This window comes from Sebastes fasciatus, chromosome 19, assembly GCF_043250625.1.
Source record: "Sebastes fasciatus isolate fSebFas1 chromosome 19, fSebFas1.pri, whole genome shotgun sequence".
NCBI lineage: Eukaryota > Metazoa > Chordata > Actinopteri > Perciformes > Sebastidae > Sebastes > Sebastes fasciatus.
Window position 1 is genome coordinate 25,007,831 of NC_133813.1, and position 27,042 is coordinate 25,034,872.

The 27,042-nt window shown below is 39.4% G+C and overlaps 1 protein-coding gene across 1 annotated transcript in view; it reads right to left on the reverse strand.

The window, feature by feature from the left end:
* Positions 1-6,921: 6,921 nt before the first annotated feature.
* eng (endoglin) overlaps positions 6,922-27,042 on the reverse strand; it is a 61,303-nt gene continuing 41,182 nt past the window's right edge. Inside the window, exons 5-13 of the mRNA XM_074618523.1 lie at positions 23,435-23,615; positions 23,239-23,341; positions 22,785-22,980; positions 21,698-21,849; positions 20,072-20,302; positions 19,812-19,878; positions 12,714-12,824; positions 12,589-12,636; positions 6,922-12,497 (exon numbers count right to left, since the gene is read on the reverse strand). Of these exons, the coding sequence (XP_074474624.1) occupies positions 12,376-12,497; positions 12,589-12,636; positions 12,714-12,824; positions 19,812-19,878; positions 20,072-20,302; positions 21,698-21,849; positions 22,785-22,980; positions 23,239-23,341; positions 23,435-23,615 (1,211 nt within the window). The 3' untranslated portion in view covers positions 6,922-12,375. The remainder of the gene's footprint in view (positions 12,498-12,588; positions 12,637-12,713; positions 12,825-19,811; positions 19,879-20,071; positions 20,303-21,697; positions 21,850-22,784; positions 22,981-23,238; positions 23,342-23,434; positions 23,616-27,042) is intronic.

Here is a 27,042-nt window from a genome sequence, read left to right on the forward strand (position 1 = left end):
TAGTTAGGAGGAGGGAGTGTGCTTTTCCAAAATGAATAATGTACAAGTCTACCTGGTTTGCATCCCTCTAGTGTACACCCTGTTAAAGCTGCAGGAGGCAGAACGTTTTTGGCATCATTGAGCAAAAATTCCATAATAACATTTCTGCATATTGTAATTCAAGTGTTCTGAGAGAAAACTAGACTTCTGCTCCTCCTCATGGCTCTGTTTTCAGGCTTTAGAAAATCTAGCCCGTGACGGGAGACTTTGGCCAATCACAGGTCATTTCAGAGAGAGAGCGTTCCTATTGGCTGTTCATTCGACGGAGGCAGCTGTCAATCACTCGCAAACTCCGATCAAATGGTCAAACTAGGGAGCGCTGATCAAATAACGAATTAATATCCTGGTACTGTTATCCCTATTTCTATTTTTAGCTGTAAAATGAGAAAGTTTGCTCCAGCTGGTGGGCGGTGCTTGGTATTTCCTCAACTAATCTCAACATGGCTGTCAGGTTACAAATTTTCTCATTCTAAAGCTAAACAGTACACTACAAGATGATTCTGAAAACATTTGAGGAAAGAAATAGGCATTACAGTAACAGAACATTGAGTCATATTTGATCAGCGCTGCCTAGTTTGACCGTTTGATCGGAGTTTGTGAGTGATTGACAGCTGCTCAGAGACGGCAAAGCTCCAGCTCGACGCTGATTGGTTGTTTTCCTCCGGTCTGGGAAATCTTGCAGATGCCGTTAGGAGCACCGGAGGAAACAGAGGCACATATTTTCAGATCACCTGTCTCATGAACTACTGTCAGGATATAGTGACCGTTTTATAAAAAGAAATTAATCATATTTGCTCCACTTCTACCCACTGCTGCTATAATTTTGTTGCAGGTTATGTTTGCCCCAAATCACAAAAAGGAAATCATAATCAAATCAAAGAAACCATCCACCTGCTGCTCAGGAAGGTTACTTTCTAGATCTATAAAAATGTAATTGTGGTCACATATCCAGCCCTGCAAACTAGCAATTATTATAATAATAAGTCATTGCAGACATTTCTATTAAATGATACAAGTTATTTACATGTAGGAGGGCAGAGTGGAGCAAAAGGAGAGCAAACATAAAAGAAGACAAAGCCATGTTATATCACCTCTGAGGTGTTTTGCTGCCACAGCTCCAGAGGTGTCTGCATTTTTGAAGGAATGGGGATTTGCTTGGAGCAACATAGCACTGCCTATAAGTTAGAGGATTACCCCGGTCCAGGCGGCGGCGGATGCTCAGTGAGGTGTGGGCAAAGTGTGCGGCTGCTTGTGAGAGAGTGAATGTCTGCATGTGGGTGAGAGATTGGGGGAGAGAGGCTGAGCCTGAACACGGTGTCGGTGTCTGTAAACAACCTTGTGTGCAGCACATCGCCTCGGGGTGTGAAAGTCTGAGGGAGAGGCGGCTTATACTCCGAGTAGCTCCAGCTATGCTCTCATGTAGCTCCCCCCGACTTCAGCGTGCCCTAGGGGCTTTATAGGCTTCATGTCAGGATCAGTCACAGATTTGTTAACCTGATTCTAAGAAAGCTTTTTTAAATATAGATACATACGGTAATGTGAACTGCAAACAATGTGTAAAAATAGAAATGAAATCAGATCTGTGGCACTGTTTACACATGCTGGTCTTCTTATAATGTTAAATACAATGTGTTTTATTGCTTCATTACTGATTTGATTCAATTATTTTATATGTGCATGGTACTTTGCTTTACAATGAGGCTCATTCTTCTTCTCTTCAAAAGGCTATACAATCTGTGTATCCAGAGAAAATTAAAAAAAAATATAGCACCATCTGGTGGCGGTCAGTAATCCATTCATCAGAGTAATTAAATGTAATGGGGACGTTTCCCTGCAGCCACTCATTATACAGCGTCACAGGCAAATCTGACTCTCTCGTAATGAAAGCTGTGCTGGGGTAGTTTATCTTTTTAATTCCATTATAGGCGCAGGTCAACTCTACACAATTGACAGTTTGTGGAGTACTTACGCATTGCTCAGGGACATGCAATTAAAACACTTGACCTTTACTGTCCATAACCGTATTATAGGGTTATTGTTAAACTCAAAAAATGTTAACACTCCCATTTTCTCCCATTTGGATATTGTTACTTTTTTATATGTTTTCATTCTATTTCTTATTCACAGTATATTTTTTCTATCTTGATGTTTGGAAAGATCTTTGTACCTTTTTTTTTCATTTAAATATGCTATATAGATAAAGGATATTATAGCAGAAGAGATTGAAATATATATTTTGGTGTAATTAACCGATTAATAGTGAAATTTGCTAATAATTAAGTTGATTAATAGCATAATAATCAAAATAGGATTTTTAGTGGAAAATGAACCCCCAAATCAATACAATTCCAGACTAAAGAAAAATACAAGTATTATATCTGTATTTCTGTAGATATTTTCATGACGAATTCATCAAATTTGAAGTAAAGCGACATAAGGCATTCTTTTCCTTCTTTTTTTCTATACAGTATATGAGGTTAATTCTATTGAATGTTGCAGAACAATACAATGCCTCCGCTGCTATTCACCTGTCAAGGATCTGTCTATTCACGCCAGCTCAGCTCATCTCTCTTTGTCTGATCCCCCTTTCACAGTCTCTTTTCTCTCTCTGTGTACTTTTCTGTAATTATTATATGTTACAGCACGGTTACAGTAGCTAAATCTGAAATCTGTAAATACATGTGTAATACAAGAAATCAAACAAATGATGTTGAAACTATTAAAAAAGTAGGCAGAGCGTCCAGAGGCGATGTTGCTGCTTTGGCCACTGTTAATATATAGTATGTTAGTGTTGAAAACACATGGAAGTTAAAGGTTATATTACCCTTCACACAGTGTTCAGAAGACATACTATTTCAATACTACATAATAATGTTTTATGTTTTTTTTAATATGTAATGAGTTGATATAGAAAAAGTGACAAAATGTTTATTCTTAAACTGGAAAAACAATTAATAAATTTGCCATTTGCGAATCAGCCCAGAAATTTGACTATACCAGGTATTTTTTGTAGTATGTGTTAATTTCAATTGGACGTAGTGTATTTGTGTAGACTAATAGACTTACGGCATGTGAGATGTATTTCTTTCCATCAGCTAAAAAGTATGACATTAATTTATGTAAACAGAAATGAGTGCTAACAGTTAATTTGTCCATTTGTAAATGGTGCTTTGCACTCGATGTCACTGAGCTTGGTATTGTTTAAGTATTGAGTATTTGATGTAAAGTTTATCAGCCTATTTTAGCTTTATCTTATTTTCTTTCTTTTTTTTTTATTAATTTAGTTTTTTTGTTGTTGTTTTTTTATCCTTTTTGCATCGGCAATGGGTAAGGGTCGGTTGGAGGAAAAATACCAAAATATGGAAGGACAATCATTTACATTTGTGCTTATTTATTTATTTATTTATATGTTTCTATACATGTGATGTTACTTCCAGTAAAATATTACAAAAAAAAGAAAAAAGTGTACTCAACGGTGTCAGTATGCATAATAAATGTGCTTGATTTTTGAGTGGGCACACAGTGCAATGCACAAAAAAAAGGATGGCAAAAAAATCTCCAGAAACAATAAGTTATTAAATCTTTGTGCTTTCCTTTGTTGAGTTTTCCCAATTCTATATTGCAAATCAGTGATCTCAGTTAACATTTTTCATTAGCAGGTAAGGCTACAAGCTAATCAACAATGTTAACAATCACCATCTACAATACATTAGCAGAGCCTAGAAACCCACCTATTTGGAAGCAATGTCTTGGCAACAATAACGCAGAGCTATTGTTCCCCTTTTCTTCTGAAAACATATCTTTTACAGACAGAGGGTTTATAGAAGAAAAATCCTTGGAGCTCACAGCTCCACACAATACTGACTTCTATTTCTTTAATCACATATAACAACACGCCGTATGACGCCATCAGTCCTGAAAACAAGATTGAATTTATATATTTCCATTTTATACTACTTTGTGCTTCCACTTCACATCAGAGTGAAATATTGAAAATCCTTTTCTGTACTGATTCACACCTTAATGTTTATACAACAGAGCTGTGAAGACTGGTCTAGCCCTGAGGTCATTGTTTCATGCTTTATGCACAGATAACAAACACATTTCAGCGGGCACAGTTTTGCAGAGAAGAACAGATTTGTCCTGAGACATAAACAACCTGAATTGGCATGCAAGCAAGCTCACACACACACACACACACACACACACACACACACACACACACACACACACACACACACATAAACACACAAACACATCGACACACACGTCACATAATGTATCCTGTTGCAAGGCCAAATGGTTCCATGGTCATATTTGGAGATGACGGCAGCCCATAAACATGTATTGTGTGCCTTGGCTCCGGTCCTGAACACAAGATTGAATTTGTATATAAGAAGAAGGACTTGAAACCTCGGGAAAGGCCATAGATGGAAGAAAACACCATTATTTTCATAATTTCGCCCCAAAAATAAAGGTTATATATGACTCATAACAGCATAATAGTATGATGTTTTCTATTCCTTAAGCTCATTGTGTTTCAGGTGCGTCATAAGGCAACCTCTGCTGAATCAGATGAATGCAATAATAACACATGAAGCTACAATTTCATGCATTATTATGTGATTTAAACACATACACAGCCACGTTCAATTTTTCAGAACTAATTTGTGAGAAAATCTCAGAAGATTTGGACATTAAAAAATAGATAAATAAAAAAAAATACCTTCATGCTACTCAGCTGTGGAATATAACTAAGTATATTTACTCTGTAATGTACGTAAGTACAATTTAAGCATTTCCATTTCATACTACTTAAACTACTACTACTACTACTACTTCTATTCCACTACACCTCAGAGTGAAATATTAATCTTTTTACATTTATTTAAAGGGGATATATTGTGTTCATTTTCAGGTTCATACTTGTAATTTGGGTTTCTACTAGAACATGTTTACATACTTTAATGTTTAAAAAAAACTTTATTTTCCTGCTTGAATATACCTGTATTTAACCTCTGTCCGAAATGCTCTGTTTTAGTACATTTCAACGGAATTGCAACAGAATTGCGTTGCTAGGCAACAGCTTGGGTCCATGTTTACTTCCTGTCAGCTGATGTCATTCACATACACTGCAACAGGAAATAAACTGGAACACATTTAGAATGTTTACGTTTAAAACTTTGAAATGGTCTAAATATTGTAGATTTGTGACATCACAAATGGACAGAAATCCTGACAGCTTGTTTCAAAAGCTCAGTTTCTGTATATGGGGTGTGTGTATTTCTCCATGGATTGAGTGTTTTGATACTTTCACATTATTTATATATCACTTAAACCTGCTTTATAATATAAAAGACATGAAAATGTCGTTTTCTTTAAAATATGGGACCTTTAACAGCTGCAGTTAGGTTCAAGGTTCAAGGTTCTGTATTTGTCATAAGTCATATAATTTACTTTGCAGATGATGCTGTTGTATAAAATTAGCTCCACCTCAACCAGCCGCAAAATAAAATGCTGCTTATGCATCAACGCACAGTAATCCAATATTATAATAGGTACATAATTATGCAACACTGACAGTTACACAAGTACTGTTACATTTATAGTATATTTGTACTGCTATACTTCTGGATGTAATTAAAGGAACAATGTGAAACATGTATGATGATCTATTGGCAGAAACGGAATACAATATTAATAAGTGTGTTTTCTTTAGTGTATAATCAGCTGAAAATAAGAACTTTTTTCGTTACCTCAGAATGAGCCGTTTATATCTACATACGGAGCGGGTCCTCTTCACGGAGCCAGCCGCCATGTTTCTACAGTAGTCCAGAACGGACAAACCAAACACCAGCTCTACATAGGGCCATCCACATTTTCACGTTTTTGTGTCAGCCACCGTAGTTCTCCTACGGGTTTGGCATACGGGAGAAGCTTCAGTTGTTTGCAATCTGCAACCTCACCGCTAGATGTCACCACATCCTACATACTGTTCCTTTAAGTAGCATTTTAATTGCATGACTTTTACTTGTAATGGAGTATATTTTACATTGTGGTCTTGCTACTTTTACTCATGTAAAGGATCTGAGTACTTCTTCCACCACTGATAAAACCCGACTACAAGTTGATGCTGTTTGAAGAATGCTACGATCTATGATTTTCTCTTTAGACGAGGTTATGATGCAGGTTTAAGCACGTACAAACATTTTAATGATTTTTCAGAGTCCTTGCTCTCAAGATCCTAAAATCTCATCTTTTGAGTCAGAATCACTTGCAGTCCAGGTTTTAATCTTGTTTGGATGGGCTTCACGCTGTGGCATAAACTCTGGGTTTTAATTGCTCAAAAAACTGTGAGATCCCCTGTTATTAGTCATTATTCCAAACCAGACGTGTCCACTGCTCGGGGTTGAAAGTAAATACTCGTCTTTGTTGCTATTTTTTTTTCTACTTACAATGCCAGTGCTAATGTGGAGGTGTGATAAAATCAGAGCAGAGAAGTCAACAGAAGAAGCTCACATACTGTAGATGCAACAAGTCATCAAGTGAAAATGTCACAGCAATTTGTAGCAAGACAAGACCAGTGGAATAACTGGGTATTTTCACAGCATGTTCAACATTTCAATTAAACCCCCAAAGGCAAATGCAGCTTAATAAAGAATATCCTTCATTGTTCCTTTTGTCACTGTTAATAATGTGTTTTAGAGTGTGTATATTTCTGGCTCTTTTATTCTGTTTGAGTGCTCTGTCAAGTGGGTTGCATTATTACTCTATGATATTACTTGTCCTGGGAGAGATGCTGGGAGTTTGTGTTTTTCCGACGCAACATAATGCTCTACAATGCCACGAGGCTGCAAGAAAGACATCAGAAAACAACAAAAGAACGTTTGTCATATTCACTTTATTAAGATAATCTCAGACAAAACATATATTTCTTCAGAGGCAACATAGAATTATATGACATCAGTCGAGTGCTGTCTCAAGAATTGGGCCCATTTTTTAAATGGTACGAAAGCAACACTGCATTTTATACTCGATAAAAATCAAAGCAGACATTCTGACATGTTGTTAAGGCTTCATATTCTTTGGTAAGAATTCAGAATTTTTGGACATTAATAGACTGGAGGTGGAAGGATCCGCTGGCATAAATGTTAGGTATCAGTTGTACACCTACACATACAGTATATATACGGCGTACGTGCACACACACAGACTCACACGTTGTGGAGGAGGAAGCTGTTGTCAGAGGTAACGAAGGGATCCGCGGGGTTAACAAGTGAATTAACTGGCAGCCTGTCTGATTTTACTGTCAGTGCTCAGACACAAGTTGTCAGTCACTGTGGCTGGTTTAACACAGGTACAGAATACCTGACATTTAAAAAAAAAAAAATGCTAAAATTAAATGAAAATAAGTTCTCACTAACCACCGTTTTATATCTGAATGTTCCCTGCACACGCCAAGTTCGTGAGTAGTTGAATAGTTCGCCGGGATGATCCTCGGTGGCGAGACATTCTGTCTTTCAGACTTCCACATCACACCCACTGAAGAAAGTACAATAAACGCAATACAATGTCAGGATGTCAGTATCGTCAGAGATACGCCGTGTTTTTGGACAACGGGGGGGAATATTAGAGAAAAAGTCAAACGGGGGTAAAAAAAACAACGAACTGTCTTTGACATGTGACGTGACACGCACCGTCAACTCAAATCTATAAGAGAATAAAAAAAAAGATTACAATACAAAACAAATTATGCATTCGATAAGTGCCTTGATTACGTCCCAGTTCTCCAAAAATACGTAAAAGTTAAGAAAATGGTTCAAAGTAAGAATATCATACAACAACTTACAATAAAAAAACATGGTACAAAAAAACCTACATATTAGACATTACATATGAGTTTACCTCATCATATTGCACAAATACTCAAGTGGCAATTTGTACTGGCCCTCTTTGTTCTCTGTCTCTACACAAATACAAAGAAAATCAGGCAGAGAAACGCACATGCGCGCACACACACACCGAGTCGGAGAAGGGGGGGGGGTAATAAGCTACATAGCTCACAGACACTGAGGAGACATTTTATAAACTCATTTGTTTCGGGAAAAAATGCTGAATATTTTTTAGATTAAAGTTTGAAGGTGAATAAATTATTTTAACCGAATCAGAAGGCGATTAACTATTGGGAGTGTGAATATATATATATATATTTATGCATGTAAAAGTGTGTCAAATGTATATAAAGGAAGATTTTAACATCACAATGTACTGTAAGCTATGTACTGTGGATACAAATTGCTTACTTATACCACAAGACGTGCGATGGGAATGTTTTTTTTAAGAGGTAACAGAGAGGCAATAAAAATATGAAATTTACATTTGTACATTGAAACAAATATCGGGTTCACGGATCAACCGTCACTCTGCAGTTCTAGCCCTCATGAGTCCCCCGTTATGCAGCTTCTGCATAGCGTTAGCACTGCGGCGACTGATGCAGCCCATCAAATGACTCAAATGACAGTTTTCCATATCATTAGGCATGTCATGTGACAGCTGGAAGTAAAGATAAGAGTTGAATTTGTAAAGCAGTCTTAATGGGGTTAAAGCATAACTGACAAACAGTATTAATGTGGTCTTACAGTATATTATGCTTACTATTGAGTATACTATGGAGTCTAAATAGGCTGTATTCAGAGCTGGTGACTTCGATGGGAAGTTTAAGTTCAAAAGTTAGGGTAAGGTGGGGGGGAGTTTGCAGGTTTTTAACTCAGTTTTAGATATATGAAATGATATACGTATATATCAGGACTGTCAATCGATTCAAATATTGTTAATCGCATGATTGTCCATAGTTAATTGCAATTAATCGCACATTTTTTATCTGTTCAAAATTAACCTTGAGGGAAGATTTGTCAAGTATTTAATACTGTTAATTGTAAGTCGCAATTGTATGTATATATTTACTATTGGAAATCAGTTAACAACACAAAACAATGACAAATATTGTCCAGAAACCCTCACAGGTACTGCATATAGCATAAAAAATATGCTCAAATCATAACATGGCAAACTGCAGCCCAACAGGCAACAACAGCTGTCAGTGTGTCAGTGTGCTGACTTGACTATGACTTGCCCCGAAACTGCAAGTGATTATCATAAAGTGGAGACTCGTGGGTACCCATAGAACCCATTTACATTCACATATCTGGAGGTCAGAGGTCAAGGGACTGCTTTGAAAATGGTCATGCCAGTTTTTACTCGCCAAAATTTAGCAAAAGTTTGGAGCGTTATTTAGCCTCCTTTCTGACAAGCTAGTATGACATGGTTGGTAACACTGCATTCTTTAGGTTTTCTAGTTTCATATGTTACCAGTTATCTTCACTCTAGATTTTAAAGTGAGCCTGCTTCAACCTAAAAATTGCAAGTTGTGTTTAAGCATTAAAGAAATTTGTGGCGTAAAAAAATAAGTTGCGTTAACACGTTATTATCACGTTAACTTTGAGAGACCTAAAATATATATATGTATATATATATAAATTATATCAAAATGACTTACAGTATGACTGTATATATAGTCCGAACCCGGTTGCACGAAAAGGCGTGTGAATGAAATGATAATGCGCAAGGCAAAAGCGTGCAACAAGAACGCTGTGTCATTTGTACGCGATGTAGTCTGTACCGACTGCAATCTAAATGCATCTGCGTAAATATGCTACGCTCAGAGTTAGTGACGTAGAATAAAAAGGGAGAAAGTCTGCTTATGGCGGGTGGATGGGTCCAACAAACACACAACTTTTAACTCGGCGACCGCTGTTTTGTAAGTTACATTAGTGACGTTTGTGACGTGTTTTCCATACTTATGTTACGTTGTTTTTGTACGTACTATACTTTGTTTACATACTTATTTTAAAGCCAACCATGACGTTTTTCCTAAACCTAACTAAGTGCTTTTGTTGCTTAAACCTAACTAAGTGGTTTTGCTGGTGCTGCACCTTAAAGGTCCCATATTATGCTCATTTTCAGGATCATACTTGTATTTTGTGTTTCTACTAGAACATGTTTACATGCTGTAAAGTTCAAAACCCCCTTTATTTTCCTCATACTATCGGCCTGAATATGCCTGTATTTACCCTCGGTCTGAAACGCTGCATTTTCAACGGAATTGCGACAAAATTGCAACAGAATTGCGTTGCTAGGCAACAGTTTGGGCCCATTTGTACTTCCTGTCAGCTGGTGACATTCACATACACTGCAACAGGAATAAACTGGGACACATTTAGAATGTTTGAGTTTAAATCTGTGTGAAGGGTCTAAATATTGTATATTTGTGACATCACAAATGGACAGAAATCCTGACAGCTTGTTTCAAATGCAGAGTTTCTGAACACAGGCTGTGTGTATTTCTCTGTGGATTGAGCGTTTCGATACTTTCACAGTATTAATACAGGACTTAAGCCTGCTTTAAAATACAAAAACATGAAAATCTCACTTTTTTATAATATGGGACCTTTAATACACGCATGTAATATTCAAGCCTCGGCGAGGTAAGCTGCGACACTGGCACGCTATTCTCTGGTGGACATGCGGTTCCATTACACGCTTTGCCGTGATATCGGGTGACAGTCTACTCGTCTGAGTTTGCAAGTTTTCACCTGGAAATGTTTTTTTTTCTAGCCCATTAGTTGAAAACAAATTTTCCTGAAATCTCACAGATTTCATTTCTTTTCAGTGTAAGAAAAACTTAGAAATGTGAATTTCATTATGGAACATTTTAGCCTATTGTTTGTACCTTAAGTTCTCCCCCACAAGGCATAAAAGTCTCTTGGAATTTATATGGTCACGGTCACGGTCTAAAAATTATTTATCTTCTGTGCACTCGTCTCCAATCACAAGATACGTTTAGAATGAGAAGAGCAGGTTGGGCACTTTATACTTGCTGAAAGTCTTGATCATCAAATATAGGAAGATGGTTTATACACCATAAACATTGGCATCTAGCGCTACATGGTTGTGATTAAACCTGTATGTGTTCATGTACGTTACCACATGATGAAAAATTGTGGTTACGACTAATTGTCAGGCGGTGGTGATGGATTGAGAATGGACATTGTGCGGAGGAAAAGTACTGGCATTCCACCTCCAGACAGACTATTTTGGGGGAAACTCCACCTTGTGGGCGTAGCTGTGTGAGGTCTAAAAAACTGATGTGCAGAGTTTTGGTACTAACTCCTCATTATGGGCCCATTACTCAGCTCTGGATACAGCCATGTATCTCTGCTATGCTGTACTGTACATTACGAGAGTGATCATTCCTCAGCTTACATTAATAAAAGTAGCTTCCACAAATATGACTTGGGATTGGCTTTGTTGAGTAATTGGGAAATAATGTGTATATTCTCTGTAACTTCCAATAAACACTGGAAGAAAAAAAAAAAAATTAATACAGCTATTGGATAGCACGAAAATGGCACCATGACTTTGTCTCGTGAGCTACAAATGACCCAGAGGGGTCAACTATGAGATTCAAAGTGACACAGAATGAAACAAAAAATTGAAAAATACGATTATTTCACCAGAGAAATCTAAAGTTGAAACTTAAGCTCCAGACTTCTAAATAACAGGAGGTAGCTGTTAACTATTGACCTCGAACTCCAATTAAGACAAATACCCCTTGAAGCGAGCATTCCATTGAGTGGTTTGAGATCCTGACATGTTGAGCTTTTCCCAGTCCCCGAGACGTTAACTTTCTTGGACCGACCTAGCCAAAAGCCCTTTGTATTTTTGTAGCTTAGATGTGAACGCAAAAGAAAAACAGCTTTTCATCTGTTTTTCAAAGTCAGCCTTTTGACTGGTTTTGTCTCCTGCCTGACTATTCTTGTGCTTGCCATCACACAAGCACAATTCATTGAAAGGAATGCAGTGAATTTCCTGTTAGCTCTTGTGGGGGGGGGATATGGTTTGTTTTTCCTGTTGCCGGGAGCCAATTTTTATTTTTTTTCCCTTGCCCTCTTTAACTTCCTGTCTAGGAGCTTGACTTTACAGAGAGGCTGCAGGGGTGAGCGTCAGAGGCCATTGATTAGACTTCTGTTATCCGTCACCCAGCTCCCCCCACCTCCCCCCGATCCACCATTACAAACTCCCAGATCACATCCATTTCAGGCTGGGCGAGTCAAAGATGTGGGTTGTGCTTTTAAAACGAGGATTTGAAGGGGTGGGGAGGGGGGGCGAGGGAAGGGGAAATGCTTTTTAAGCATTATTAAAGAAAAACAAAAAGGCACAAAACCCGTATAGGTGACTTTAAAGGCTCTGCTGGTGGTGGTGGAGATTATCATAATCTCATGCCATGCTGCTGGTCGGCGTGCTCTGGGTGCTTCCGATGCTTGCGTTGGCGCTGCTGTTCTCAGAGGGGGAAGGGTTGGTGGAGACAGGTTGTCGTTTCGCTCCCGAGCAGGGACATCCTGAGGAAAAGATGAGAGAGAAACCAATAATAAGAAACTGATGAAAAGGAAAGAACAAATACAAAATAAATAAATAAAAAAAATTCCTTACCAGGAAGATTTGCTGCAGTCGAGCTAATGTCCAGTCCAGTTGGGTACCCTGAAATAAGCAGAATAAGACCATTTCAGATCCAGACAAATAAACTCAGATCTCTATTTAATCAGAATGTCATTTACCTGTTTTAATTCTGATGAACCACAATGCTCCAATAAGTAATACTCCAATTAGGAAGCCTCCAAATGCGATGCCCAGAACACCAGGTAGGCCAAAATCAAAGCATGGGGGGGCTGAAACATATAATTGAGAAAAAAAAACACAATGTATGAAAGCTTCAGTTAAACAACAGCAATCACAACAAGCACAAGTCAGAGCTGATGGTTTACCATCCATGCCAACTAGGGGTGTAACGATTCCTCTACTACGTCGATGTATCGATTTATATTCCTACAATCCAACTACATCGATTGGTACCCGGCAAGTTGTACTTCATGGGGGGGGGCCGTATATCCATCTAAAATCCATTTGCAGGGTAAATAATCGGTTGTATCGATACTAAGAATTTGCACCTTGTACTAAGGCACCACAAACTTTATACGATGTTAAACGTTACTCCGGTTCGTTCACTCTCCCTGTGTATGACAGAACAGAAGCAGCAGGTTAAACCACTGTCCATTTAAAGGTCCCATATTGTAAAAAGTGAGATTTTCACGTCTTTTATATTATAAGACAGGTTTAAGTGCTTTATAAATACTGTTAAACTATCAAAACGCTCAATATACGGAGAAATACACAGCCCGCATTCAGAAACTGTGCGTTTGAAACAAGCCGTTAGGATTTCTGTCCATTTGTGAAGTCACAAATCTACAATATTTAGACCATCACACGGTTTTAAACGTAAATATTCTAAATGTGTCCCAGTTTATTTCCTGTTGCAGTGTATGTAAATGACATCAGCTGACAGGAAGTAAACATGGACCCAAACTGTTGACGAGCAACGCAATTCCGTTGAAATGCACTAAAACGGAGCGTTTCAGACAGAGGGTGAATACAGGTTTATTCAGGAAGACAGTATGAGGAAAATAAAGTTTTTTTTGAACATTACAACATGTAAGTCAGAACCTGAAAATGAGCATGATATGGGACCTTTAACTTGAATAGAAGTTGGTTTATTTTATTTTGTGTTAAATATTGCACTGCCTTGTATCTTGAGAACTGAAGCACCGGCTCCTGAAGTTGCACTTTTTATTATTTTCAAATAAAAAGGTGTATGTATTTGGTCATTAATCGTTGCATTTACTTGTTTATATCCATAATTAATTTATCCCTGATTCCCTTAGAAGAAAAACTTCCTGACGTGCACTGTCCAGTATCCAGGTATTTGTATATCTAGATGAGCTAAATATCGTCCTTGAATCGTATCGGAACCATGGAAAGTGATACGTATCGTTACACCCCTAAAGCCAACACATATGAAAATACATCTTGTTCTAGTAGGTGGTCTTTTTTTCTCACAGAGACATTATAATCATGTGATGACGCAAATTGTGGATATAACAGATGTGAGATATTACTGTATATTTTCAAATCCAGATATATAACATAATATGTTTCACTTGGGGAGCAGCAAAACAGATTTCAGTAACCTTATCAGATTGGCTGATTTCTCCAGAGGACCACAGCAAACAAGAAGTACCAGTTGCCAGCACCAAATCTTCATGCAGTGTAACAGAACACCCACACAGTAATTGTGCCGGTGTGTCTAGTGAATATTATGTTAGGCAACAAAAATCTTGAATTCAAGATGTGGGAGTTTCCTGGCATCCACCAATAACAGTGTTTTTTTTTTAATCCTGCTTTCAATAACAACCTTGCAATAACAATGATTTTTTTGAGAAAGAAAAGAAGAAGAGATGACTGTATGTTTACTGTGACGGAGAGAGTCTCTACCAGTTGATTTTCATCCTGGCATGAGTCGAAACCAACAGCTGCCTTAAAGGTCAATTTGAAGATTTATGGTACAGATTCTAAAAGGACTAACAGTAACGCGGTACGGCCCTATAATACTACTCTTTTCCCCCCTCCTTGTTACCATGGCAATACAAGCAAAGCCCATGCAGCGAATATGACAGTTGTGCAGGGTTAGACCTCAGCTGAACTGAGATATCAAAGTACATTTGTGCCCGCTGTCTCTGTTCTAATTGAATGATACAAATTTCAACAGACAATCAAGTTTTGGCTTTGGTGATGTTCTGTGTGCCGGCTTGACCCACGCAACGTGCTTCACTGCTGACAAACTTCATAGAAAACATCCAAATCTGAGCCAGCAGCAATAAGGAATAATTTCCCCTCAAATCAGTTCTGAAAGTGAAAGAGAACAGGACTTTTGTCCATGACACTGTGAGGACAGACATCCAGGACTAGCCTGGCAATGCCATCCCAATTCAGCTTCTCTCATTGTGGTCTGGCACGGTGAATGAATTACCTTGAGATACATGTCATTTCAGTCGGCTGTACAATAGTTCATTGACATTTTTCACCCAGATGTCACCTTAAAAGGGACTGTTAGTAAGAATCAGAAATGCTTGTTAACTGCAACACCTGTAGCCGTTAAGTCGACGAAAGTCAGCGTCCTGTTGCTCGCGCTTGTGCTCGCTCTACATAGACATGAACGAGCATCGCTAAAAACAGTGAGGCGACACACGTCAGCTAAAACCACAATATCACTCTATATTTCAGCTGCTTGGCAGTAATGTTAGCTGACCAGACGAAGGTCTCTCCATGAATCAATGCTGATCCTAGTGTTGGCTTTTCCTGCCTCAGCCTCCCGATCGCGGTCGGAGGGAACAGGGGAGACACCGGAGTTTTGGTCGGAGACGATAATGTTTCTCTCTGCGGAGCCCCGTCACTTCACAAGACACGGGAAACCTCTGTTGGTCTGGAGGAGCTGCAGCAGTTATTTCTGCACAAACGTCCACTGTACATTCACTAGATATTCTCAGAGCGACTAACGCTGCTGCAGTGTGGAGTGAGCGCGCATGCACGTGAGAGTGGAGCGAAAGAATGAGAACGAGCGCGGTGTGTGAGTGAAAGCAGGCAGAGGAGCAGAGTACAGCAGAGACTCCGGCCCTGGAGACCAAAGCTACGGTCTCCCCCGCATCCTCCAACTGCGACCAACACTGTTTAACAGACGGGCTTCACTAGATAGAATTTTGCGGTTTTGGTGCTTCCGTGTAGTTTGTGTTGGAGTTTTGTCTGAACAGCGTAGACACACGCGAGCGCGCATGGGACACCGACCCACAATGATTTATACGTGCAGCTGCCGTCTACAGCGCTCTCCCTCAATACTGGACCAGTTTCAGAAATTGTTGTCGCTATTAGTCAGTTTAGACACAAAAACATGGGAAAAAAGGTTGAAAAATACTAAAGTTACCCTTTAAACTCAGTGGTTTTCTAATCTTTGCTTCAGATTTTCAAGCAGAAAAAAAACTTAAAATATTCTTAAATCCTTGAAAGACTTCCAACAAGATAATTTTTTAGATAATTTTGACATTGAAAGCAGTTTGAGGGTTTGAAAAATTGTTTTCAGACTTCAATTTTGTACCAAATTCTGAATTTAGGAATATAGTGTGGCTCTGCAAAGCTACTAAGCCGCCAGTGTGTGCATGCTATGTGACGCATATCAAGTAAAAACAGTGTACAAACACTTGCTTTCCATTCTCCCCCTTCTTCTGCTACCTGCAGAGATCCTCCCCCAAGTATCTGGAACATTTTGAAGAAACTAATCATCACCTTTGCACGAGTTTCTCTCACCTGCCTCTGCTGCCTCGTGCCTCCTGGTGGAATGTGCTAGGCTAAGTACGGTACTACTGTATACTGGGCTTCATACAATACAGCTCCTCTTCCCTGAAGTACATTGAAGAGAGGACATGAGGGGACAGAAGACAGTGGGTTTGTTTTGTAGAAACTTGCCACCACTCTGTGCATCATGAATATGTGTATAATAATAATGTGTGGTTGTGCTTCTGTTGGATGAACTTAATGCTAGTATCAGAACATAATATTTCAAATGAACTGCATGGACATGAGGAAAGTACAAATTCTGATATTGTACATGTGACTCCATAAGGTTTAATTTTGTTTTAATTAAAATGATGAAAGCTACATTAAATGCATTCATGCTTTGATTAAACACTAACAACTGAATTAAACATGACCAAGATTGCTGAAACAGTGACATCTTGTGGGCATTCAGGCCAACTGCATCTTAAAAAAAGACAACCCAGTTTGTTGATCTGTCAGCGAGGAACATTCCTTGACCCCCCGAATGAGCCAGAAACATCACAGCAACTCGGAGCAGGCTTTCTCTTGAGACATTTTTTTTTTTCTGTAATCAGTTGCTGTGTTAGTTTGTACAAGTGAGGCTTTGACAGCAAAGCTGAATAAACAAGCGCAGGAAGCAGACGCTCCAGTTAGTGCAGGTGGAGAGGAGGAGGAGGAGGAGGAGGCAGACAGCAGGCCTGTGCTGTGACTCCCTGGAGCCCTCTGTATGAACACTAGCAAACAGGAATGATGGCTGAATGGAGCACTCAGTAGTCCTGCCCAGCGAAGGCTCGTGACAGAATGCAGTCTGCAAAACCAACATGCTCCTTTACAACTAGCACCATTCCTGTACTTTAGGTCCCAGTCTCAAGAGGAAAAGACATTTGGTATCATCTCATTTTACAGGTCCACAAATTTCATGGTAATTAGGTGTAATTAGACAATAACCTATCTGAAATTTCTTTGGAATTAGTGCCAAATTACCCCAATATTTACCTCAAAAAATTATCGAAAATCACTTTAATACAAACATTATTTAATAATTATATGCTAAAATAGCATTTAATTATTAAAATAGGGCCCTTAGGCTTGAGAAGCGGCAGTGTGCTGCTCTTCATTGGAGGTGGAAAACTAATAGAACACACTTCTGATCAGGCACAAATCTCACCATTGTGTGACTTATTGTCTACACAAATGTAACCTAATAGCTAATGTAATGATTCAGGGAGTTATTTAAGAAATTATTATTTGATAACTATTATCTATTTACCAGCAGACATGGAAATAAAGCATATCAATTAACTTTGTAGTCGTTTCCTGGATTATAATTAAATTACATTAAATAAATTCCCGGCTATTTATTACTGCTTATTAGGAAATAGCGGAATATAATTATTAAATAATATTTATAATATATATATAAAATAATAATAATAATAAAAGTCCAGACAGTCAAGTCTAGACAGCCAAACAAAGTATTTGTCGATAAATTGTGAGGTAAATATTGGACTATTTTGGCAGTAATTCCAAAAGAAATTTCAAAAAGGTTACTTGCTGATTATCACCTAATTACCATGAAATTTGTGGACCTGTAGAATTAAGTATTACCAAATGTTTTTAATTGTGTAAGTTAAAGCAAAACAGAAGACAACAGGAAACAGGACACAGGAAAGCATGGATGCTGCAGCACTGACACACCAAGCTTTTTATCTTTTTCCTCTAGAAGGAAATGGAGGATAAATGAAGCTTAAAGAATAAACAAATCCATTATCAGTTTCCGACAAACTTCAGGTGATTCCTCATTTAATCAACATCTACTTCCTTTCTGAAATTGAATCATTTGAATTTTTCCTAGAAATGAGTCATCTGCCTGGAGACTGTTCTTCCTTTGAGGGAAGACATCTTTTCCCTGTTTGAGTCAAACTGTGTTGAATGGTCTGACAATAGCGCCGGGTCCCGGTGGCTGTGTTTGGACAGCAACACAGTCAGACCCCCTTGGAAACACAAAGGAGTTCACCCCCGTCCCCCGAGGGCCATTACTTCTGATTGTGGCCACAAGGTCAGCCTGCAGGCCTTCCTAAAAGGACGAGGCCCAGCCACGCAACCTCTTACTGGCTTCACTGCATAATATCCTGAGTTCACTGCTATGACAACGGCCTGCGCAGCACTTGTTGTGCGCGGGAAGCAACAATTGGAACGAGAATTATAGCAGCGAGCAGCAATTCACTGGGCGAGCACCAGACTAGCAATTAAGTCCTGAGGGCAAAAAAAAAAAAGGTAATTCAAAAGTTTTAGTTTTTCTTCCGAGAGTTCAGAGAGTTTATTGCTGGAGAATTAAATATGAAACATTCATCTTCGCAGGAAGGTTTTATCAAGAAAATGACACATATTCAGGATCATTTTGGAGATATGTTGTGTTTGATGCGTTTTCAATAACGTGAAAGGATTTTTTTTGTTTATTTGTTGATTGTGTTGTTGAAACAAACTAAAAAAGATCACTTAAAGGGGACCTATTATGCTTTTGTGCTTTTCCCCTTTCCTTTACTGTGTTATATAGTTTTTTTGTGTGTAAAAGGTCTGCAAAGTTACAAAGCCCAAAGTCCACGCTAAAGAGAGTTACTCCCCCCCCCCACAGAAACACTGCTGCCAAACTGCCTGAAACGCCTTGCTCGAAGTCCCGCTCTTTCTTCCGTAACATGGTGATGTCACAAAGTAACACATTTGCATAATACCTGCCTAATGGCTAGTTTGGCATGCCCTCAAACAAAGCTAGTTAGACCGGAGCTGGAGCGGAGTTTGAAGAGTTTGGTTCGGTCAACCAATCATAACAGAGAGGGCCGAGTGGGCTTTTTTGGAGGGCGGGGCAGGAGCTCAAACAGAGCATTTCAGACAGAGGTTGAAAAGAGGTGCTGCTGCACAGCCGGTATGAGAAAAATAAAGCGTTTATTGAACATTAAACATTAAAGCATGTAAACATGTTCTAGTAAAAACACCAAATACAAGTATGAACCTGAAAATAAGCATAACAGGTCCTCTTTAATGGTGTTGCAGATGTTTCTTATAGATGTTGTGAACTTTCTTGTTCCACTGAACTGCCTATTTACTGGATGCATTATGTAACATTTATAAAATATAATATTTGTACATTTAAAAAACAAAAATGGCTCCAGAAATACAAAAAAATAAAACAATCTATGACCTACAATTCGTTTTCACCCAATTTTTTTTCTCTGTCTTTCCAGACAGAGAAAAAAAATTGAGTAAGTTAGCGAAGGTTAAGTTAGCGAAGGGAAAGAAGAAAGGAAAAAAAAGAAAATCAGCTAAATCAATAGAGCTGAGCTCAGTCGCCTAATAACAAATTGGGATTTGGTCCAATTTGGTCCAATGAGGGCTTAAGTAGCATCTGAACTGGACTCAAAAAAAGTTCCATGTTTTGGAGTTAAAACTGAACTCACTTGGTGGTTGCAGACACGGCTGGGTAACCTCCAGATTCCTCTTCACTCTTCCTCCATCTCCACATTTCTAGAGAAAAAAAACAATATCAACAAAACCCATGATGTCAAAAGTGTGTCAAAAACATCAGTATTTTGATCTCGAGGCCCATCAAAACGCTCACACCACAACAGATCCACACTGACACTTCAACACAACATATTCTAGACAACCAAAGGAAAAGTTGTAACACAGGTTATATTTCCTTACATAAACTACCTACCTCACTGTAGCAAAGCTTGACGGAGCATTCCATGTCCCACGTGGTGGACGTCATCTCTGGGAGCTGATCTAAGGAGAAGCTGAGTCGGGCGCTGCCGGGACAAGAGTTTGCGGAGCAGGCCTCTGGCATGAAAGGCAGCTCTTTCACTATGGGGCACGAGCCCGTGGAGCGCACAAAGCATCTGATCACCTTGATGGTCAACTCGATATCCCCTAAAGTGTGCCCTGAAATCTACAGGAAACAGAGAAAATAACCTTTAACAGAAGAGAAAAGCCCAAGAAAGGCCACCATGGCAACATATTACAAGTGCAATGAGCATAAAACCTCTTAAAGCTGTAGTTAATTAATTATTAATAGCTGTGTTTCAGAAAGAAATACAGTATTATGCATAAGCACATTAAAGTGACTTTAAAATATCATATATTAGCTGCTAAACAAGTCTATTTATTCTGCATTATCCATCATATATTGAGCTATTTTTGAGCAGGAGTTGAGTGAAGAGACCTGAAATACAGCCACAGGTGCAGTTAGCGTTGGTTCAGGGGGCTCACTGGACCCCTGAACACACAGCCTGTATTCAGAAACTCTGCATTTGAAACTAGCTGTCAGGATTTCTGTCCTTTCGTGATGTCACAAATATACAATATTTAGACCCTTTACACAGATTTAAACGTAAACATTCTAAATGTGTCCCAATTTATTCCTGGTTGCAGTGTATGTGAATGTCATCAGCTGACAGGAAGTACACATGGACCCAAGCTGTTGCCTAGCAACGCAATTCTGTTGCAATTTCGTCGCAATTCCATCGAAATGTGCTAAAACAGAGCGTTTAAGACAGAGGGTAAATACAGGCATATTCAGGCCGACAGTATGAGGAAAATAAAGTTTTTTTTTAACATTACAGCATGTAAACATGTTCTAGTAGAAACACAAAATACAAGTTTGAACCTGAAAATGAGCATAATATGGGACCTTTAAGACAATACATCCCCAAAAAGTATATTAATAACTTGTAACTCTAGATTCTAGAATGAAACAGCTGCATATAATTAAAAGTATGATCCTGAAAATGAGCACGATATGGGACCTTTAAAAGATGGGTAATACTTGCTATTTTTCCTACGTTTGTACTTTTTAAACAGGACACACACATTTTATAATGTGATATTCATTGGAGATGACACAATATAGCCAACAGCAAGTAGTAGGAAACTTTCAGGCGATCTTCATCCAGCCAGCTGCCACCTTATTTTGTTTTTTTGTAGTGAAATTAGGACATATCATATAGGTAACTCCTCATTTTAACTTCACGCATCAACCGTTCCGGCGCTTTCGAAGTGAGCGACAGGAATGACGGGGCGTTGCAGTGCAGCGTCGCTCGCGGGCCAGTTAGAAACATCCCAGTAGAAAACAATGCAATCATACTGATTTTGTCGCCGATGCTCACTCACGTCACACTCAGTTAGGTCACGGTGTGATGCAAATGACACACAGCATCCCAATACGCTAGAACCTCTCTGTGTTGTACACATTCCCTCTAGATTTTTTTGGTGAACCCCCCCCCGAACCTTAAAGTTCAAACTGCGCCTATGAATAACAGCTAGGGGAGGATGAATGATTTCTTACCTCTGCATAAATTCTCTTGTCACTCTGCACCTTGGTGTTGGGGTCCAGGGGAGAACGGTAGTCTGGGGAGGCGTACAGCGCCATCACCAGAGGCATCTGATGAGGGGCGTTAGTTGTGATGGGAATGACTGGTGCTGGTGCTGTGTCTATCACTGAGAGAGAAATAGAGAAACCATATACATCCATTTTAACTTAAGGAGGACCTATTATGCTTTTGTGCTTTTTCTCATTTCCTGTAATGTGTTATATAGTTGTTTTTCTGCATGTTAAAGGTCCGCAAAGTTTCAAAGCCCAGAGTCCACGCCAAAAGGAGTTACTCTCCCCCACAGAAACACTGCTCCTGAACTACCTGAAACGCTTTGCTTGAAGTCCCGCCTTTTGTTCCGTAACGTGGTGATGTCACTAAGTAACACATTTTCAGTTTGGCACTCCCTCAAACAAAGCTAGTTAGAGTGGAGCTGGAGCGGAGTCCAAGGAGTTTGGTTCAGTTGACCAAGCACAACAGAGAGGGCACTGCTGACCAATCAGAGCAAACTGGGCTTTTTTGGAGGGCGGGACAGGAGCTTAAACAGAGCCTTTCAGACAGAGGTTGAAAAGAGGTGCTGCAGCACAGCCGGTACTAGACAAATAACGTGGTTTCTGAACATTAAAAGCATGTGAACATGTTCTAGTAGAAACCTAAAATACAAATATGAACCTGGAAATTGAGCAAAATAGGTCCTCTTTAAACAGTCCTTTCCTGTGCACACTATGCTGTTATGCCACTCTTTTTGAGGTCTATACCCTCCTCAAGACAAAAATCTTCCACGTTTTTATCATTTAGCTACAAGGCAAAGACTCATACTGAGAACAGAAAATTCAAAAGGGTCATTCAAGTTGCAGCGTAGCACATTGTGAATGTAAAATAATACATTTAATGTAATAATGATGATGATGATGATGAATATTACAGCAAATATTCCATCTCATGCTGGCATTGTGTAACATGTATTATGCGTGGGCTTTTGCACAGTACTCCATCTACTCTCTTTGTAGAAAAAGCCTCAAAGATGAAAACAACTTTTTTTTTTACCTTTTATCGTCTTACCTGCAGGGTTGTCTTTTTTCCTGAGAACCAGCATAACCATATAGTCCTCTGGTCTGAGTTCAGTGTAGCTGGTGAAAGTAGTGACTCTGAAATGTTCTAAGGCCTTCCTTTGCACATCCCCCGCATTGTCGCTGCTCAGTGTAAATAATGGCGGGATTCTGTGTGTGATGGTGGGCAGCAGGATGTCGTTGTTCGACTGTAGAAAGAGAGTTCAAATGAATCAGTAATGACTTAGAGACTGTCTTGTACAAGTAGTCACTCAATAACAGCCATATTTTCACAGGCGTTGGAGAGTTTGCTGTGTGTAAGAAATCATTTAACCCCGTTATTAAGTGAGTCACTCTATCGACAGATTGGAGTCTTTGTCATCTTAATAAATCCTATCTCGCAGACAATAAATGTGGTAACTCTCTGTGCTATAACTGCTGGAGTGTGTGTGTATGTGAGCGCTTACACCAAACTGGGTGTGCATTGGGTTGAGGAAGGTCCACGTGGTGCCCTGAGGGCCTCTCAGGAACACTTTGGTCTCCTTAGCGTCGACGCGAAGCGATACATTGCTGCAAACGTGAAGAATAAAAAAAAAATTGCCAATAAACAATAAAAAAAAAACAATACATAAGATGCAATGTCTTGTGAATCTTAAGGTTTACCGAGTGCTGGCATTCTCCGGGATGTTTATGATGTGAAGCTCGGCGTCATCGCCGGGGTTCTGTTGCTGCGGCGAGCACGATTTGACCGAAGCGGCCAGGGGTGCCGTTTCAATCTTCATAAAGTGCTTCTCTAATGCATCCTCGTTTCTAAGGATGCAGGAATGGGAGCCAGGTTTGGTTCCTGTAAAACCACCAAACATTAATTTTGCATCATTGTTTCATTCATTGGTTGCAAAACAGAAATGACATTCCAGGGGAAATTATGAGTAATAAAATTATTTCTGCATGCGTAATCTCATAATAAAGACAACAGCTCCCAAATATTGGACTGCCAGCACTTCTGTTTAAACGCTTAATTGAAGCAGTGGGGTAGCGGCTGCAATAATAAGCAATAAGCAATTACAATTAAAGCCTATTTTCTTTATATTTATTCAACTGGGTAGTAGTTATGGCTCGTAACAGTTTACAGTGTTTTGCTGTGGCCAGCACTGGGGAGCCATAGCCCAGTCTGCAACAGAGGACCAGACTGCTGGGTACAGGCACATTAGTACCTTGCCTTTTCCCACTATGGGAGATGCTCCAGGAGCAGTCTCATGAGAGAGCACACTATGCTCAGCCTTTGACCAAATAATGGTGACTGATGGTTTACAGGTGCTGCTGCAGTGCTCAAATTGCTATGCACATTTAGTTTGAAAACACCATGCTGGAAATGGGTGTGATATATCCCACTGCACCTCATATAGCTGGGTAACGCTGAGCAGTGTGAAAGACACAACCAGCATATCGGAGCCAGATTTTGACAAGAATATGAGTACTTGGAGGCTCCAAGTTCAGGTGTCGTGATATACCGGTATTGATGATTACGTGATATTTAAAAAAATTTAATATTGATATCACGTTAATACATACACATGATAATAATCCAGCATCTCCTCAATCATTTCTTTTTGCTCTTGCTTTGTCTCCCTCATCCAACACCACACACACAAATTAGTGCAATTAATTTGCCCAAAAAGCCACAAATAGCAAACAAAGTCAAAAAATTATTTGACCGATAGCATTATTATTATTTTTTTCTTCAAATTTTCTAGAGATATCACGATAATATCATGATTTTTTTGGCCACGATAATTGTATAGTGACAATCTGATATTGTGACAGCCCTACTTGGAACATACAGAGATTATACCCCGCACGGTTTGAGATATCTTTTCCACTATAAAATCTTTTTACAATTACATAGAGAGTTGAATTCGAGCTGACCGCTATTGTCCTCCTAGCATAGAAGAAACTACCAGCTTTTACTGCGACAATGTCCTTTGTGGTCCGCAGGAGGTGGAAGTATTTGCGACGATTAGAATGATTGAGTGTGGTGTCACGTCAATGTACTTTTAGTTGAGCAACTAGAATTTAAAAGTAGCTTCCTTAAAGGTCCCATATTGTGGAAAGTGAGATTTCCATGTCTTTTTTGATTATAAAGCAGGTCTAGGTGCTATATGAATACTGTGAAAGTATCAAAATGCTCAATCCACACAGCCCTTATTCAGAAACTGTGCCTTTAAATGAGCTGCCAGGACATCCATAACTTTGTGATGTCACAACTATACAGTCACCCGTAGAAGTGTCCGCTAAACTCCCCCAGCGAGTCCCCGGCTGCAGTGACGCGGCGAAGACGGCGACAGCGCAGATGCGGAAGACCGGAAAAAACACTGACCAATCAGAGCAAACTGGGCTTTTTTTTTCGGGAGGGGGGGCTTAAAGACACAGGCGCTAAAATGGAGCATTTCAGACAGAGAGTGAATAGAGGTATATTCAGACAGACCGTATGAGAAAAATACTGTGTTTTTGGAACATTAAAACATGTAAACATGTTCTGGTAGAAACCCCAAATACAAGTATGAACCTGAAAATGAGCACCATATGTCCCCTTTAACGCTGCTTAACAAGCCTCTTTTGCACTACAGTAGCAATACTGTAGCATGACCTGAATTTCAAATCACATCGACACATTGAAGGAAACTGAGGGACATTTACATATTTTCTCCTCAGCAAGCTTTCAAGTTGGCAACGAATGGTTGTGTAGTCATTGCACAGACTTACCAAACGCCTACGACAAGGCCTACGCAAGTTCACCTAACACCTCAATACGAGCCGAGGGATACAAGGAAATAGCGATGTAAACCGCTGCGCTGCTTGAGTAATTTTAATGCCCTTGTGGTCTATGAGTCAGTAAAACATGAGCTGAAACTAAAAGTGGTTGAAAACACAACATTTCATCACAATTTAAATGACACATTTAATAAAATGGGAAAAGAGCAGTATGCCATAGCCAGACTGTAACACCCCTATAATTGATAGACCTGCAGAAGGACAGACAATCACAATGAGAGGGATTATTAAAACTGAAAATACTGTAAAAGACACTGGACATAAAAGCAGCCAACCCCACCACCGTTCACTAAATCTAAACCCTTGTCAGAGCTCTGCTTTTGCCCAGACTGCCTTAAGGAGCCTTTGTTAGGAAATAATTGTGCTTGCATGGAGCATCCCGCTGCTACTGCTGCTGGCAATAATATTCGTTATGTCGAGCCTTTACTCATGACATGAATGCTCGCTTTAAATCACAGTGTTTTTGTGCCTCCATCCTCAGCATTGGCGGCTTGTCAATGTACAGGTTATTTGTGTTTCAAACGTGAATCATGACAGGATAAGTGAGCATTAGTAGTGCTGCATATTTTAGAAAAATACAGTACAAAGCACTGTATTTCAAGACCACAACTGCAGGGATAAATTCCCCGTGCATCGTCTGATTTATTTATTAACAGCATTACTGTAATTGGATGTAAAACTTCTTGCTTAAAATGCAACCAATAACTTGACTCATTTCTAATTTGAAATTTTTTGTTAACGGCTGTCACGCCTCCCCCCGCCTTCTTTCTTTTCTTTTTCTTTTCGCAACACAAGACTGCCAGCATCACACACAACGCTTCTGTCGCCATGATTGACAGTTGCTTCAACCGCCTCCCCGATGATGTCTCTGAACTCGCGCATGATCATGGAATACGACGTGCCATGATTGGTCGTGGTCATACGTGTAGTCTTGCCAGTCACCCGACCAAGACACTGCAAGAGTTTATGGCGCTGTCATTTTTAGATCTGACATGGTGACCATCGTCAAAGACAAAAATATCGTGTAGTCTGATCCCGGCATTAGTGCTTTAGGAAGTTACAATATGAGGCTACACTGTTAGCATGACGTTAGCTCTAAACTGCTGGATAATACAAGTTTGTTACAATGGTAGGGGTGGGGTAATTTGAGCCAAAAGGCCTGGCAGAAGTTGAGAAATTTATAATTGTATATAATTAGATAAGCTCCAACTTCAACGACTCAAGAGACCTCTTTTTTTTGTTAAGTCCATTTGGCCAATCACAGGTTATTTCAGAGAGAGAGTGTTCCTATTGAGTGTTCCTATTGGCTGTGCTCCGGCTGGTGGGCGGTGCTTGGTATTTCCTCAGCAGATCTCAACATGGCTGCCGGGTCACAAACCTTCTCATTTTACAGCTAAACAGTACACTACAAGATGTTTCTGAAAACATTTGAGGCGAGA